General features: G+C 44.0%; 1 protein-coding gene across 2 annotated transcripts in view; it reads right to left on the bottom strand.

The window, feature by feature from the left end:
- The window catches only part of DEPDC1B (DEP domain containing 1B), a 172,229-nt gene that overhangs the window by 84,328 nt on the left and 73,798 nt on the right, over window positions 1-14,103 (bottom strand). Inside the window, exons 2-3 of one of the 2 annotated variants that reach the window (XM_055555177.1) lie at window positions 10,324-10,402; window positions 3,309-3,574 (exon numbers count right to left, since the gene is read on the bottom strand). In XM_055555177.1, the coding sequence (XP_055411152.1) occupies window positions 3,309-3,574; window positions 10,324-10,371 (314 nt within the window). In that variant the 5' untranslated portion in view covers window positions 10,372-10,402. Of the gene's footprint in view, window positions 1-3,308; window positions 3,575-10,323; window positions 10,467-14,103 lie in introns of those variants that run through there. The other variant, XM_055555176.1, reaches the window with a different exon arrangement.

The following is a 14,103-nucleotide window of genomic DNA, read 5'->3' as shown; positions in this document are numbered from 1 at the left end:
GATAACATCTGTCTGGTTGGACAGTGATGACCCTATGAAGACCCCAATGACTATGATGCAATTGTCTTCACTAGTAGCAAATCTAGCCACTCTTTCTAGTCATCCGTGTTACCAACAGCAAAGAAATGGTTCAGTAAATAGCTCTGGACCTTTCTCTGCAACATCTGATTGTTAGGGACATTCTCATATTAGGATCTTATTTTCCTTTTTAACACACAAAAATTCACTATTTCCTATTTTCTATACTTAATTCTTAGATTCTTGAAAAATAAAATCATAGTTAACACATGTGAAAGCAATCACAGAATAAATACATTTTTTTAAACTAGAAATAAGATTTAATACACTACAAAGTAAAAACAGAACTCATCATTTCTGTTATAAAATTCTCCTGTGTGTGTGTGTAATTTCTGTCTTCAACAAATACTCTAAGAGTCTTTATATTTCACGTTGCTTTGTCTACCTATGCCTTTCTGTAACCCAGGCCCAGGCAACCACCCATCCCTACAAAAGTATTTCAGCTGATTATGTTTACCCTACCTCGTCTATTTGAGAAGACAGTTGATCATTCAGTATGTATTACATAGTACTTAACACATTCCTGGAATTCTGTGAATATATGAACACATGTTGACTACACCGACTATTTCTTGTTTACTATTCTGTTTTCTCATTCAGTCCTTAAATTAGTTAACAAGCTAGTCAACCTCATGCTGTGGAAATGGAGGCAGTCGGGCACACCACAAGAACACAGGCCTCAGATGCAGAGCCCTCAGTCCAAATTCTCTTTTCCTACCACCTGAGTGACTGTGGACAAGCTGGTACCTTTGGTCTCATTAATTTCCTTATTTTTAAGATTAGATAAGAGACATCTGCAGGTGCTGAGGTAAAGGATGATTACGCAGTGGCTCTGGTCCATCACAGGCACTCCACAATGCTAGCTCCTTTCTTTCCAGTAAGAACTCTGAGCTGCCCATTCCAACTTTGACACTATTTACAGAGGCTCCTCCTCCACAAAGCATTGTAGGCATTTACCTTATAGATTCTTCACCTATTTTTCAAATCTAATATGCCTCGAGCTCCTGATGTCGCTCAAGGGCTCTCATTATGGTTTGGCAGTGGTACTATTCGACCACAAGGAGCAGGTGGGCACTGAGCAGGGAGGGCAGCCTGTCCCCAGTCCTCCCCGGGGCGCTGGCGAGCCAGCATGTCATCCCGAGCTATATGCTCAGTCCTGGAAGCTGCCTCGTGCCAACAGGCACCTCTGCACTCCTGAGTGAGCTGACTCTCAACTCAGGGCACAGGCCCCTTAACAAACCGTTGAATGTCTAAATAGACTTCACCCCCAATTAATCTGAGAACATCAAACACCAGTTGTTAACATACAGGACTTAACACTAGAAAAACGGAAAGCTATGCGTCTTCAAGTGGTAGATAATGAAAGAGGTACTACTCCCTTTACAACTTACAAGTATTTTATAAGAGAAACTGGGTAAAAAAAACCATTATTTCATGGGTGAATGTAATCTATCTGTGCACTTTATTTTTTAAAGGACAAATGATTAAATCTTCATACTGAGGTGAGACATGCTCTGACAGTCACTACTCAGGGGCTGGCTCCTGGAACAGGCTCCTGTTTTACTCGCCTGGTGTCTCTGAAAGCCTCATGGGACTCAATGGATGGTACCCAATCTAAGGTCACAATAAAACACTCTAAGTTACTCCTCCAGACAACCTTATAGAAGTGTGAGCTACCTCTTGATGGGGTACAAGCAATTATAGCTTCCCAAGAGAAACAACCACTTAAGCATTCCCAATGAAGTGTGTCATGTGGAAACAGGGCTAGAGTCTCCACTGCCTGATACTAATAAGCACTATGGTCTCAGAACAGGCTAATATCACCCAAGATTCTAATTAAAAGTTGGATCAGCAAGCCAGAAATAACTGCCAAGTGGAGAGACAACTAATTGCCCAGATGACAATCCTGATGCCTAGAAGGGGAGACTGCTGATGAAACTCCATGAGGAAGTTAGATCCTAAACATACACCACTGTCTGGTGTTAGCCTGAGTGCTGCTGACCGCCCTCCACTTGCTCTGCTGACCACCCTCCACTTGCTCCACAGCCTTCCTCAGCGGCTGCTGCTGCTGCTAAGTCACTTCAGTCGTGTCCGACTCTGTGTGACCCCATAGACGGCAGCCCACCAGGCTCCCCTGTCCCTGGGATTCTCCAGGCAATAAAACTGGAGTGGGTTGCCATTTCCTTCTCCAATGGATGAAAGTGAAAAGTGAAAGGTAAGTCGCTCAGTCGTGTCCGACTCTCAGCGACCCCATGGACTGCAGCCTACCAGGCTCCTCAGTCCACGGGATTTTCCAGGCAAGAGTACTGGAGTGGGGTGCCATCGCCTTCTCCGCCTCAGCGGCTAGTCCCAAAGGAACCAAAGACATGACTCAGGTAGGGAGCAGTCATGTTTTCTCTGCTCAAAGCCAGGTGTCCCAGTGGCCCCAAAATGCCTCGCTGAAGTGCTGTAAGAGCATTCCTTATTCTTCTATTGGAGTAAACAACAGCAAATATTAAGGGCTTGTCATCCTCATTTCTTACTTTAATCCCTCACAGGTTCTTGGTGTTCTGGTAGCCCTCTCTGTAGAAAACTCAACAATTCCTCTTTTCATTCTTCTTTAAGTATTCCCCCATTCCCTGAGTCTCAAGCAGGCCCTTTCCACCTCCAGGAATAAACCAGCCTAGCGTGCAATGAGAAGGGCAGTGTCAACAGAGGGACATCCTTGCCCTCAGATTATTGCATAGTAAGTAAGCAATCACAGAAGAGCACTGGAACGTGGCGGGGAGCAGCCATGCACTGCAGAGTTAATCTGAGACATGGGGAAATTCCAGCACAATTCTTCATGATAAGCCTGAGCTCTACTTGAAGATCAGACACCACTGCCACTAACCCCCTGAACACACACCCTCACGCTGCTCAGAAAGGTGCAAGCCAGTTTCACCCTTTCAGATTCCCCAGGAGAGGCACTCTGCTACTATAGCCATCCTTCCAGGTTACGGAAGGCACGAAAAGGTTCCATTACTGAAAGCCACTGCAACAGAAGACTACTTAACGGGTGCTCTATGAAGCCAAGAACAAGCACAATCAGTTTTCTCATAGCAACAGATGCAGTTCTCCACCCTACAAATCACAAATACAAGCATCCCTCCCGGGGACAAGGCAAGTTCTCTCACAGGAGGAATTTCATCAGACTGACCAGATCCATGCGTGCCCCATGCTCCTCCCCATCAGAGCTGACATGCCGTTACCTGTACAAGTGACGGTTGTCCTCGAAGTCTTCCTGGCCCCATTTTCCCTTGATGTCTTCAATAACGTGGTTCTTCAGGAATTTTTTTAGCAGCTGGACCGTTTGTTTGCGGGTCACTTCGGGGCCAAAGTTTTGGCTGCGCCTCAGCAGCTCGTGTAGCCAATCCACAGCTTCGGTCGCTGTGAAGCAATGCTCGTAACTTTTGAAACGACAGCGATGTTTCCGTAATGGCATCTTGGCGCGAAAAAGTTCAACTGTTTCATTCCACTTGGGGCAAAAACAGAGGAAAGCATTTAGTGAATTTTTTAAAAGGTTACTGCATCCCAAATATTTAGGACAACAAATGCTGTTTTTCCATTTAAAAGACTGCCTTAATAAGAGAAGCAGTCGAAGTGTTTTTTTGTTTGTTTTTTTTTTTTCTATTTACGACCTTTAAATGCTAAGGTAACCTTATACAGTACCTGGTGTCAAAGCATGTTTAAAAATTCTGCACAATACTTTCCTATTCCAATACAAGCAAGCTTCCAATACAGGGGCCAAGGGTTTGATCCCTGGTCAGGGAACTAAGATTCCACATGCCACATGATGCAGCCAAATTTAAAAAAGAAAAAAAAAAAATTTAATCTAGATACCCACGCCATTATCAGCCATCCCAAAATTAAATGAAATGTTCACATGTGATGTTCTTCCTACATAATTACTCCATTTCCTTAGGACCCGTCATCCCACCAGTCCTACAAGTTCCGAAAACTCAGTCTTACTCTTAGGACCATTCTCTCTTCTTTCATGCTCCTCTTTCAAGTCTATTAATTTACAGACTCTGTATCTTATTTTTTACATACCTTCCTACTGAAATCAGTTCTTCCTTTTTCTTTCAATGATAGTTCTGAGCTCAACATATTCTTTTTATTTTGCCCAACACTGTAACCTTGTTTTTCTCGTCTTCCGAGTTTCTCTGTATACTCTCCGCTGCCCAGTCACCTCTGCACCTGTGGCCCATTTCTCTTCTCCCTTTGATCGCTAGCCTCTCTCAAGCACAGTAACCGCCCCTGAGTACACAGCACCATGTGCATCAAGGGCCCAGGTCGGGTCTATTCAAGCATGCTCCCTGGACGTGCAGCACGGGGCACAGGCAAACACACAGCAGGTACTCAACACGCGAACACCTAACTGGGCTTTCCCTTTTCCTGTTTTTATTAAACCACCTCCTAACTTCATGCCATTTAATTCTAATCTGATTCTCAATCATGTCTTCCTCCTGGCCAAATTCAAACATCTTTATGCCCTCTGCATATCAATTTTTCTACTTCATTTGACACTATGATAAGCCATGCTTCAAATTAAGTTGGTCCAGATTTAAACTTTTTTAAACTCTTAAAACCACACACAAAAAAAATGCAATCTGTAGAGTAAGATAACATATAACCAGAATTTCTAAGACAAAATGAAAAATTCAACTCAAGAAAAGGCATTCAATAGAAAAATGAAAAAAACACTTAAACAGGCACTTCACATAAAAGAATCTCCAAATTTACCATAGTATATGCAGAGATGTTCAACCTCATGAATTAGCAGTGAAATGCAATAAATCCCCAATGCAATAATATACATGCCTACAGAATGACTAAAATGAAAAAGACGGGCAATACTAGGTGCCAATCGGAACATGAAGCAACCAGAAATTATGTGCACACTGTATAACCCAGAAATTCCATTCTTAAGTGTGTATATATATTCTGCAGAAGTATGTTAACCAAAAGCCACACTGTTCAAAATAGCACTATTCTTATTTAATAGATTAAAAACAACCCAAATGTCTCTCAACATAAGAATAAACAAATTCATGCAACAGAATACTGTAATGAGAATAAACAAACAATTGCTACATGCAGTAACATAGATGAATAACACAGATAAAATGTAATTGATAACTGTTTTTGCTTCACAACACAAGTCAAATTACAAAACACAACACTGAGTGTTGAAGTCAATCAGTTCAGTCACTCAGTCGTGTCCAGCTCTTTGTGACTCCATGGACTGCAGCATGCCAGGCTCCCCTCTCCATCACCAACTCCCAGAGCTTACTCAAACGCCTGTCCATCAATTCAGTGATGCCATCCAACAATCTCATCCTCTGTCGTCCCCTTCTCCTCCCACCTTCAATCTTTCCCAGCTGCTGCTGCTGCTAAGTCGCTTCAGTAGTGTCCGACTCTGTGCGACCCCATAGATGGCAGCCAACCAGGCTCCGCTGTCCCTGGGATTCTCCAGGCAAGAATACTGGAGTGGGTTGCCATTTCCTTCTCCAATGCATGAAAGTGAAAAGTGAAAGTGAAGTCGTTCAGTCGTGTCCGACTCTTAGCAACCCCAGGGACTGTAGCCTACCAGGCTCCTCCGTCCATGGGATTTTCCAAGCAAGAGTACTGGAGTGGGGTGCCACTGCCTTCTCCGATCCTTCCTGGCAACAGGGTCTTTTCCAATAAGTTTGCATCAGGTGGCCAAAGTACTGGAGTTTCAGTTTCAGTATCAGTCCTTCCAATGAATATTCAGGACTGATTTTCTTTAGGATGGACTGGTTTGATCTCCTTGCAGTCCAAGGGACTCTCAAGAGTCTTCTCCAACACCACAGCTCAAAAGCATCAATTCTTCGGTGCTCAGCTTTCTTTATATCCAACTCTCACATTCATACATGACTACTAGAAAAACCATAGCTTTGACTAGACAGACCTTTGTTCGCAAAGTAATGTCTCTGCTTTTTAATATGCTGTCTAAGTTGGTCATAGCTTTTCTTCCAAGGAGCAAGCGTCTTTTAATTTCATGGCTGCAGTCACCATCTGCAGTGATTTTGGAGCCCAAGAAAATAAAGTCTCTCACTGTTTTCATTGTTTCCCCATCTATTTGCCATGAAGTGATGGGACCGGATGCCATGATCTTAGTTTTCTGAGTATTGAAATGTGCTTCCTATTTTTTTCTCTTGAACATTATTCCATTTCTTTACTTCTTAGAATCAAAAATATTATGATAGTGGAGTTATAATACAGCACTGGCCAGGGACTTCAGAGACAAACAAGTGCTAGAAATAGGTGTACTTGCCACACACTGGCAGTGTGAACTTGACCATGTCAGTTCACCACTTTAGGCCTAAATAAAATGAGTCCCCTTCACAGATCACAGCCTTGTTGTGGCGAAGGGGCTTGCATTACTCAATGAAGCTACAAGCTATGCTGTGCAAGGCCATCCAAGACAGACAGGTCAAAGTGAAGAGTTCTGACAAAACGTGGTCCCCTGGAGGAAGGGATGGCAAATCACTCCAGTATTCTTGCCGCAAAAACCCCATGAACAGTACAAAAAAAGACAAAAGATATGACACCAGAAGAGGAGCTCTCCCAGGTCAGAAGGTATTCCCCTGGGAAAGAGCAGGAGGCAGTTACCAATAGCTCCAGAAAGAATGAAAGTGCTGGGCCAAAGCAGAAACGATGCTCAGTTGTGGATGTGTCTGATGGCGAAAGTAAAGTCCAACGCTATAAAGAACAATATTGCATCAAACTCCAGGAGACAGTGAAGGACAAGGGAGCCCAGTGTGTTGCAGTCTATGGGGTCACAAAGAGCTGGACACAACTTGGCAACTAAACATAAACAACAAAATGAGAGAACTGGGATCTTTAGAGCCCATTCAAACTCTTAGAGTCAATGACACCTATAAGTCTTTTAAAGTTTACCTGTTACATCAGAAGATACAACTCAGAATTAAGTTCAAAGAAAGGATTGGTAGATTTCTGCTGTTTTCAGAAAAATCAATTTTCTTTCTCATCATTTCTTGTTAACTAAGGTTTACAGAACTATTTAATATGTGGATTACAAAAATGAAAGTTATTTCAGTGAAGATGAGTAAGCTGCTAATTAGCTTCCATATTCACCATGAACTGATTTACAGAGTCTGTCATTTGGTTTTGGGCATAGAAATTTACCTAGTCCATAAAATGTTATTTTCAGATAAGACTTTGGTACCTTAGAAAATGGAGCTGTACATGGTTTGAGAAAGTATAGTGAGCAGTGAAAGGAGGAAGCAAAGGCCCGCTCACTGTCTACCACGAGGTTTTTCCCAAGCTTTTCTGAAGATTAGGTTGAGTGTGATGGTGGTAGAAGATGGAAATGGTAAACTGGGAACCAGGGAGGTAAGCAGAGCCGAGGCAGAGAAAGGGGGCTAACTGATCTAACTGATAAAAGCTGATAACACTTAGAGACTTTACAATGGGGGGCGGGGGTGGGGGAGTACTTGTAATGACTACAGAGATCACCAATAAATCAGGAATTCTCACTTAAAAAAAAAAAGCCTATCACTTTCTGTGATTTCAAAAATCTGAGTTTAAGTTCAAGATTCTCAAACAGAATAAAGTCGAGAACTAATTGATACTTAGCAAATTCTGGTGAAACTGAGATGTTTTCATCAATTATTCACATAATTTAGTTTCCTGTTTAACTTGATCAGTCTTGGCTAAATGTGACTTGAAAATCGCTTCTTGGGAACTGAAACTTCTGAAGAACAGAGTACTTTTCTTCATAAATTCTTTTGATAATACTTTAATGTGACTCAGAATCAAGAATGTCTTTCACATAGGCAGGCTCCATCTACAGAGTTACTTCATACAATTCTGTGAATATGAGATTTTAAAAGTTTCAATTATCATGTAATTTATTTTTTTAGTCTAAAGCTGGAAGCATGGGAACAAGTCATCCCAAGATCCAGAGTCTCTGTTTCCCCTGTGCAGTGAATAAATTGGCAGTTGTTGTTCAGTCGCCAAGTCACATGGACTGCAGCACACCAGGCTTCCCTGTCCCTCACCATCTCTGGGAGTTTGCCCAAGTTCATGTCCATTGAATCTGTGATGCCATTCAACCATCTCATCCACTGTTGTCCTCTTCTCTTTCTGCAGTAGGAGAATATTACTTTCCCTCCACAAAGGAGAGTAAGCTTTTTTGCTTTTTTTGTTTTTTAAGATTTTTTTTTATATGAGCCATTTTTAAAGTCTTTATTGAATTTGTCACAACGTTGATTCTGCTTTACGTTTTTTTGTTTGGAGGGTGTAGGGTGTTGTTCTTTTTCCTTTTTGCGGGGACAGGGATGGGGGGGCACCTAAGGCATGTGCGCTTTTAGCTCCCTGACCAGGGATCAAACCCACAGCCCCTGCATTGGAAGGAAACGTCTTAACCACGGGACAGCCAGGGCAGTCCCAAAGAGAGTCAAGTTTTTGAATGTCCCTGATAAAGCACAATCTGTATCTCATCCCTAATGATGGACCGACCAATAGCCTTGACCCCAGATGGTTCCAAGTGGTAGCTGCTGCTGCTGCTGCTAAGTCGCTTCAGTCGCGTCCAACTCTGTGCGACCCCATAGACGGCAGCCTACCAGGCTCCCCTGTCCCTGTGATTCTCCAGGCAAGAACACTGGAATGGGTTGCCATTTCCTTCTCCAATGCATGAAAGTGAAAAGTGAAAGTGAAGTCACTCATTTGTGTCCGACTCTTAGCGACCCCATGGACAGCGGCCCACCAGGGTCCTCCGTCCATGGGATTTTTCCAGGCAAGAGTACTGGAGTGGGGTGCCATCGCCTTCTCCGTCCAAGTGGTAGAGGCACTGTGAAATGGAACTTGATAAGAAAACACTATTTTAAAAAAACTCTACTTGTCCCCTGTCACCAGCATCCATACCTCTTAGAGACTAGCACAAAGGAAAACCTAAATTTATATGAATTTTTTAAATGAATAAATCATTACGGGTCATATGTGTACCTATGGCTGATTCATGTCGATGTTTGACAGAAAACAATAAAATTCTGTAAAGCAATTATCCATCAATTAAAAAATTAACAAATTTTAAAAAAATCATTATGGTGTCTGAAGTGGATTATTTGCATAAATGAGGGCAATAACATCTTCCACCCTGTTATCTTTTCCTGGATATTGCTTAGGGGTGCAAGGAACAATGAGCCTAATTCTCAAGTTAGCTGTGGCCAGAAGTGGTGACAGACCAAGGAGTGCAGTCTCTTCCTCCCAAATCACCTTTAAGCTTTCATAAAAAGTCGTCTAAAACCGACCCTGGACATGACCAAATTATCTCCACTTATTCCATTATGAAATCGCTATAATCACTTGCTTCAGGTCACAAAGAAATCAAGTATGCCTCAGAACTCTGATTAACAACGCTCTTCTCCCAGGAAAAAAAGGCAGCACCCTGGACCACTGGGGTCTGAAAGAAAGTGAAGTCGCTCAGTCGTGTCCGACTCTTTGAGAGCCCATGGACTGTAGCCCATCAGGCTCCTCTGTCCATGGGATGTTCCAGGCAAGAGTACTGGAGTGGGTTGCCATTTCCTTCTCCAGGGGATCTTTCCAACCCAGGGACCGAACCTGGGCCTCCCGCATTGCAGGCAGACGCTTTACCGTCTGAGCCACCAGGGAAGCTGTAAAGGCTCTTTCAAACCATCCGTCCGGGCCCACCCTTCCCCTTCATTTAAGTGGGTGCTGATAGAAAAAGAAGCATCAGGAGCCGGAAACGTGGCCAGAGAGATCCACCTCTGTTTAGGGTACCGTTGCAAAGAGCCTCAAGTGTCAACCACAAGTGACACTCAGGATGACACGCCCTGCCCGTAACGGGCGGCGGGTGGCCCGAAAAAGACGGACTGACGGTCTTTCCTTTCCCGGCGGGGGACGTAGGGTTCCGGAGGACCAGGAAAGAGGAGGAGGGTGCCGTCGTGCTCTTCCGGGCGCTTTAAACCCGGAGTCGCCGTTCACTGGCGAGAACCCAGCCACCCTCTCGGGATCCAAGCTGCGCCCACCCTCGACAGGCTGGGCCCGCGACCGGGCTAGCCTTTAAGCATCATCTAGAATTTGGCCTCACGGGGTGAAACACGCCCCGCCTCCAGAACTCGGCCGGACTAGCTCTGGAGAAGCGAGGACTGAAGAGTCAGCGGTCGCCCGCAGGCCGGGGACTCGCTTCGCCCAGACCCCCGCACACACACTCACCAGCCTGGTGGCCCGGTATGGCCCGGGCCCCACGATGCGGTGCTCCATGGGCCCGCACGCCACGGCGGCGACCAGCGCCGATCCCCGAGTCCCAGGCGCCGCAGTTTGAATCCCGAGCCCACGCGCTGCAGGCGCTGATTGGGCGGCGCGGCGGCACGTGACGGGAACTGCGGGGCGGGGCTGTCCGAGCCCCAGGGAGGGGGCGGTGGGCGGCTCCTCCCGAACCTCCGGCGGCGGAGCGAACCACAAGCTTGAAACCAACTCTGTTCGAGTCCGTGCCCACGCCTGCCCAGCCTGCGCGCACGCAAGGTGTCTCCGCAGAGGGGTCGCTCTGAACTTGTGTATTTCAGAGACCGAAACCCGGCTGGGCTGGATAGACAAATCCCTGTACACCCTTTCAAGTGCGCGGTTGAACCTAGAGGTTGCGGCTAAGATTGGGAGAAGTGGGTAGTGAAAGGGAGCGAGTGGACAGCCTCTTCAAGTGGAGGGACGTGTGAAAACTAGATAAGAGCACTTGGCCACAGGGAGTGTCGACAGCGTGAAAGAACAATAAAGAGCTGAAGAAGAGCCCCATTCAGCTTCCTGTGTTGTTCTTTTGGTAGCGTACTCTTTCCCAGGAACTTGAGTTCATTGTTTTTTTGAATCTGACCGAAATTTTCAGTCCTGTGCCGCAGGGCTGTGAGGTGTTTTTTGTTTCTCAGGATTTTCCCCCTAGGACTTGATGATCTGATTTGCAACTGTTCAAAGGGACAATTGAGGTCATTCTCTACCTACCAGTCGAGCTCAAAGTTCAAATCTGGTCCCCTCAGCGATCATTCTGGATAAGATATAATGAGAAAGAGACAAGGCAGGGATCAGATGCCCTTGCTCTATTAATACCCTTCCTCCATTTTCTGAATTAGATATGTATTAGCTGCATTTTCGGAGAAGGCAGTGGCACCCCACTCCAGTACTCTTGCCTGGAAAATACCATGGATGGAGGGAGGAGCCTGATAGGCTGCAGTCCATGGGGTCGCTAAGAGTCGGACACGACTGAGCGACTTCACTTTCACTTTTCATTTTCATGCATTGGAGAAGGAAATAGCAACCCACTCCAGTGTTCTTGCCTGGAGAATCCCAGGGACAGGGGAGCCTGGTGGGCTGCCGTCTATGGGGTCGCACAGAGAGAGTCAGACACGACTGAAGCGTCTTAGCAGTAGTAGCAGCAGCAGCTGCATTTTAGAAAACCCCCAAAATTCCTAAAATAGTACATATTTATTACTTTTGTAATCAGAAAAAAAAAAGCAATAAAGATACTTTTTTACTTCCAATCTTATCAGAACTTTGTGGGGTTTTTGGACTTCTAAACTCCGTAGAGCGTGCTAAGTCGCTTCAGTAGTGTCCCACTCTTTGTGACCCTAAGGACGGAAGCCCACCAGGCTCTTCTGCCCATGGGTTTCTCCAGGCAAGAATACTGGAGTGGGTTGCCATGCCATGCTCCAGGGGATCTTCCCAACCCTGGGACTGAACCCACATTTCTTACAACTACCTGCATTAGCAGGAGAATTATTAACCACTAGGTCCACTTAGGAAGCCTCCGTAGAAGGGACACCAATGGGGCACAAGAGACAGAAGGGAAAAAGGATTTCAGGGCCTTGTCCATCTGGAAACTGTCATCACTTGTCATAGAGGTGGACTTGGGATCTGATAAAAAACATCATGCCCTGCTTCTTGAGCATTTTCCCAAGAGTCCATCATGAGCAAAAGACAAGACAGTTCCTTTTTCTGGAAAGATATATCTCCCGATGATCTATGTATAAGGCCACAGTCTTTGTAAATATATAAAAGTCCACAGTCTTTGTAAATGTAGTTTAAATTCAAACTACATAAAGACTGATTTTCTACCAGTCTTTCAGCATCATCAACTGGGAGATTTCTCACCCTCTCTCTGCCCTAAATTGCTTTCTACCTTTCTGACTATGTTCCAGGCACAATGGTCCTCTTAACATTCAAACCTCATAGTCTCTGCACCATTCCCCTGCTGGGAATTTTCTTGCCCCAGCGCTTTGTAAGACCAGCTGCATCTCACCATTCAGATCATATGCTGACTTCACACCTGACTTGGCACTGACATTAAGAAATTCCAAGCTGTGGAGCAAAAGCAACATAGGCCTCAGGTATTTTATGGGTTTGGAGGCTGTGTTTCTCAGTAATGCCCCAGGAATTCCTGACTGCTACATGCAGGCCTGCTGCTGCCTGAAAGGTCTCCCAGCCAGCTGGATGGGTCATTTCAAAAGAACTCCTCTGTTGAAACCCAAGTCAGTGCTTACATTCAACTTGAGCCTTTCGGATTGTACGGCAGCTATCTTCAGTTGTATTTGTTGGCATTTAGCCCATCAACACTATTTGCCAAGGTTCTTAAAATTGTCATATCAGTGACTTGATTTCCATGCTTATTGGTCTATACTGTCACTGTTCTATTAGGAAATCTTCCCCCAAAGCTTGTATTAACCTTATTCACCTACAGGAACATCATGTTCTTTTGGGTATGGTGAAAAAGAAAGGACAAAAATATATGGAAAACATAAAACCACACTATTTCTTTGAAACTGTTGAATAATATTTTTATTTCAGCATTTTAAAAATAAATGCCCCAGAGAAATAGAGGATTTATATTTATTCATTCATTGCGGCTGGATACAGAACAGAAACGGGGCTTTTGAGGCTACATTATGGGCTATAGGATTTGGATTTTACTCTGAATTTTTGAAAATACATTAGAAAGTTTTCAGTGTGTCAAGATCTTAAGCAGGGTTTTTAAAGCATCACTCTGGCCATTGTGTAGATAATACACTGGAATGGGTGCAAGTGAGGCGTGGAAGCAGGAAAAGCAATTAGGGATACTGTAGCAATACACTAGTAGGAAAAGTAAATAAACATGATTGGTACAGTGCTTGTCACACAATGACATTCCACAAACATTTGTTGAATGAATAAATGAATGAGCAAATGAAACTAACCTTCAAACAGTTATTTATCTCCTAGAGGTCAATTCAGTTCATTTTATCTATAAGTGTATTTCTTATATGTATGTACTCTACAGTATAATAGCTAACTTTTATATTTTCAATGTAACCTATACAATTTGCTTCTGAAACTACTACTCTGTTAGTTCTTACTGTTAAAGGATTATCCATATTTGTTTCTCCCTTTTGAATCTGGGAAGATACAATCCATACTCCATGCCTTGTATTATAAGCACATGCATAAACACACACACACATGCACACACATTTCCTGCCACCTCACAATCACACCATTAGAGTCTGGAGTTAGCACCTGAAAATCTTTAGCAAGGATCTAGCTGAATGTATTCTTACATTTGCACACAAGTTCAGTTTCTGGAATGTCATAGCCATGCTTCTGTTTTGCTATAGCTAAGTATAATTCTCTAAATCCAGGAAAGTATACTGATGGGAAAAAAATTTTTTTTTTTTTTAACAGACACTGGTTTGTCCAAGGAACATAGGATGAATTAAAGGAGGAAGATCCTGGAGATGAGAATCTCCAAGGTAGCTTGTTTAAAATCCTAGGTACCTAGATTGCATAGGTGGTTGACGGGTTTGACTCTTTATCAGCAGCTGCAAAGATCCATGTACATATTTCTAATTTTGATGAGGCAGAATTTTAAAACTCCCACCTTAGAGGCTAGTGTGCAAGAGAATGTCATCCAGCTTGAATACAAGCCCAGCCAACCCCTATGAGTTTCTGTTCAATATGACCTTGATATTCTCTACTGTT

Source organism: Bubalus kerabau, chromosome 18 (assembly GCF_029407905.1).
Source record: "Bubalus kerabau isolate K-KA32 ecotype Philippines breed swamp buffalo chromosome 18, PCC_UOA_SB_1v2, whole genome shotgun sequence".
NCBI classification, from domain to species: Eukaryota; Metazoa; Chordata; class Mammalia; order Artiodactyla; family Bovidae; genus Bubalus; species Bubalus kerabau.
The sequence above is the reverse complement of the archived record's forward strand: the minus strand, read 5'-3'. Positions and strand labels throughout refer to the sequence as shown.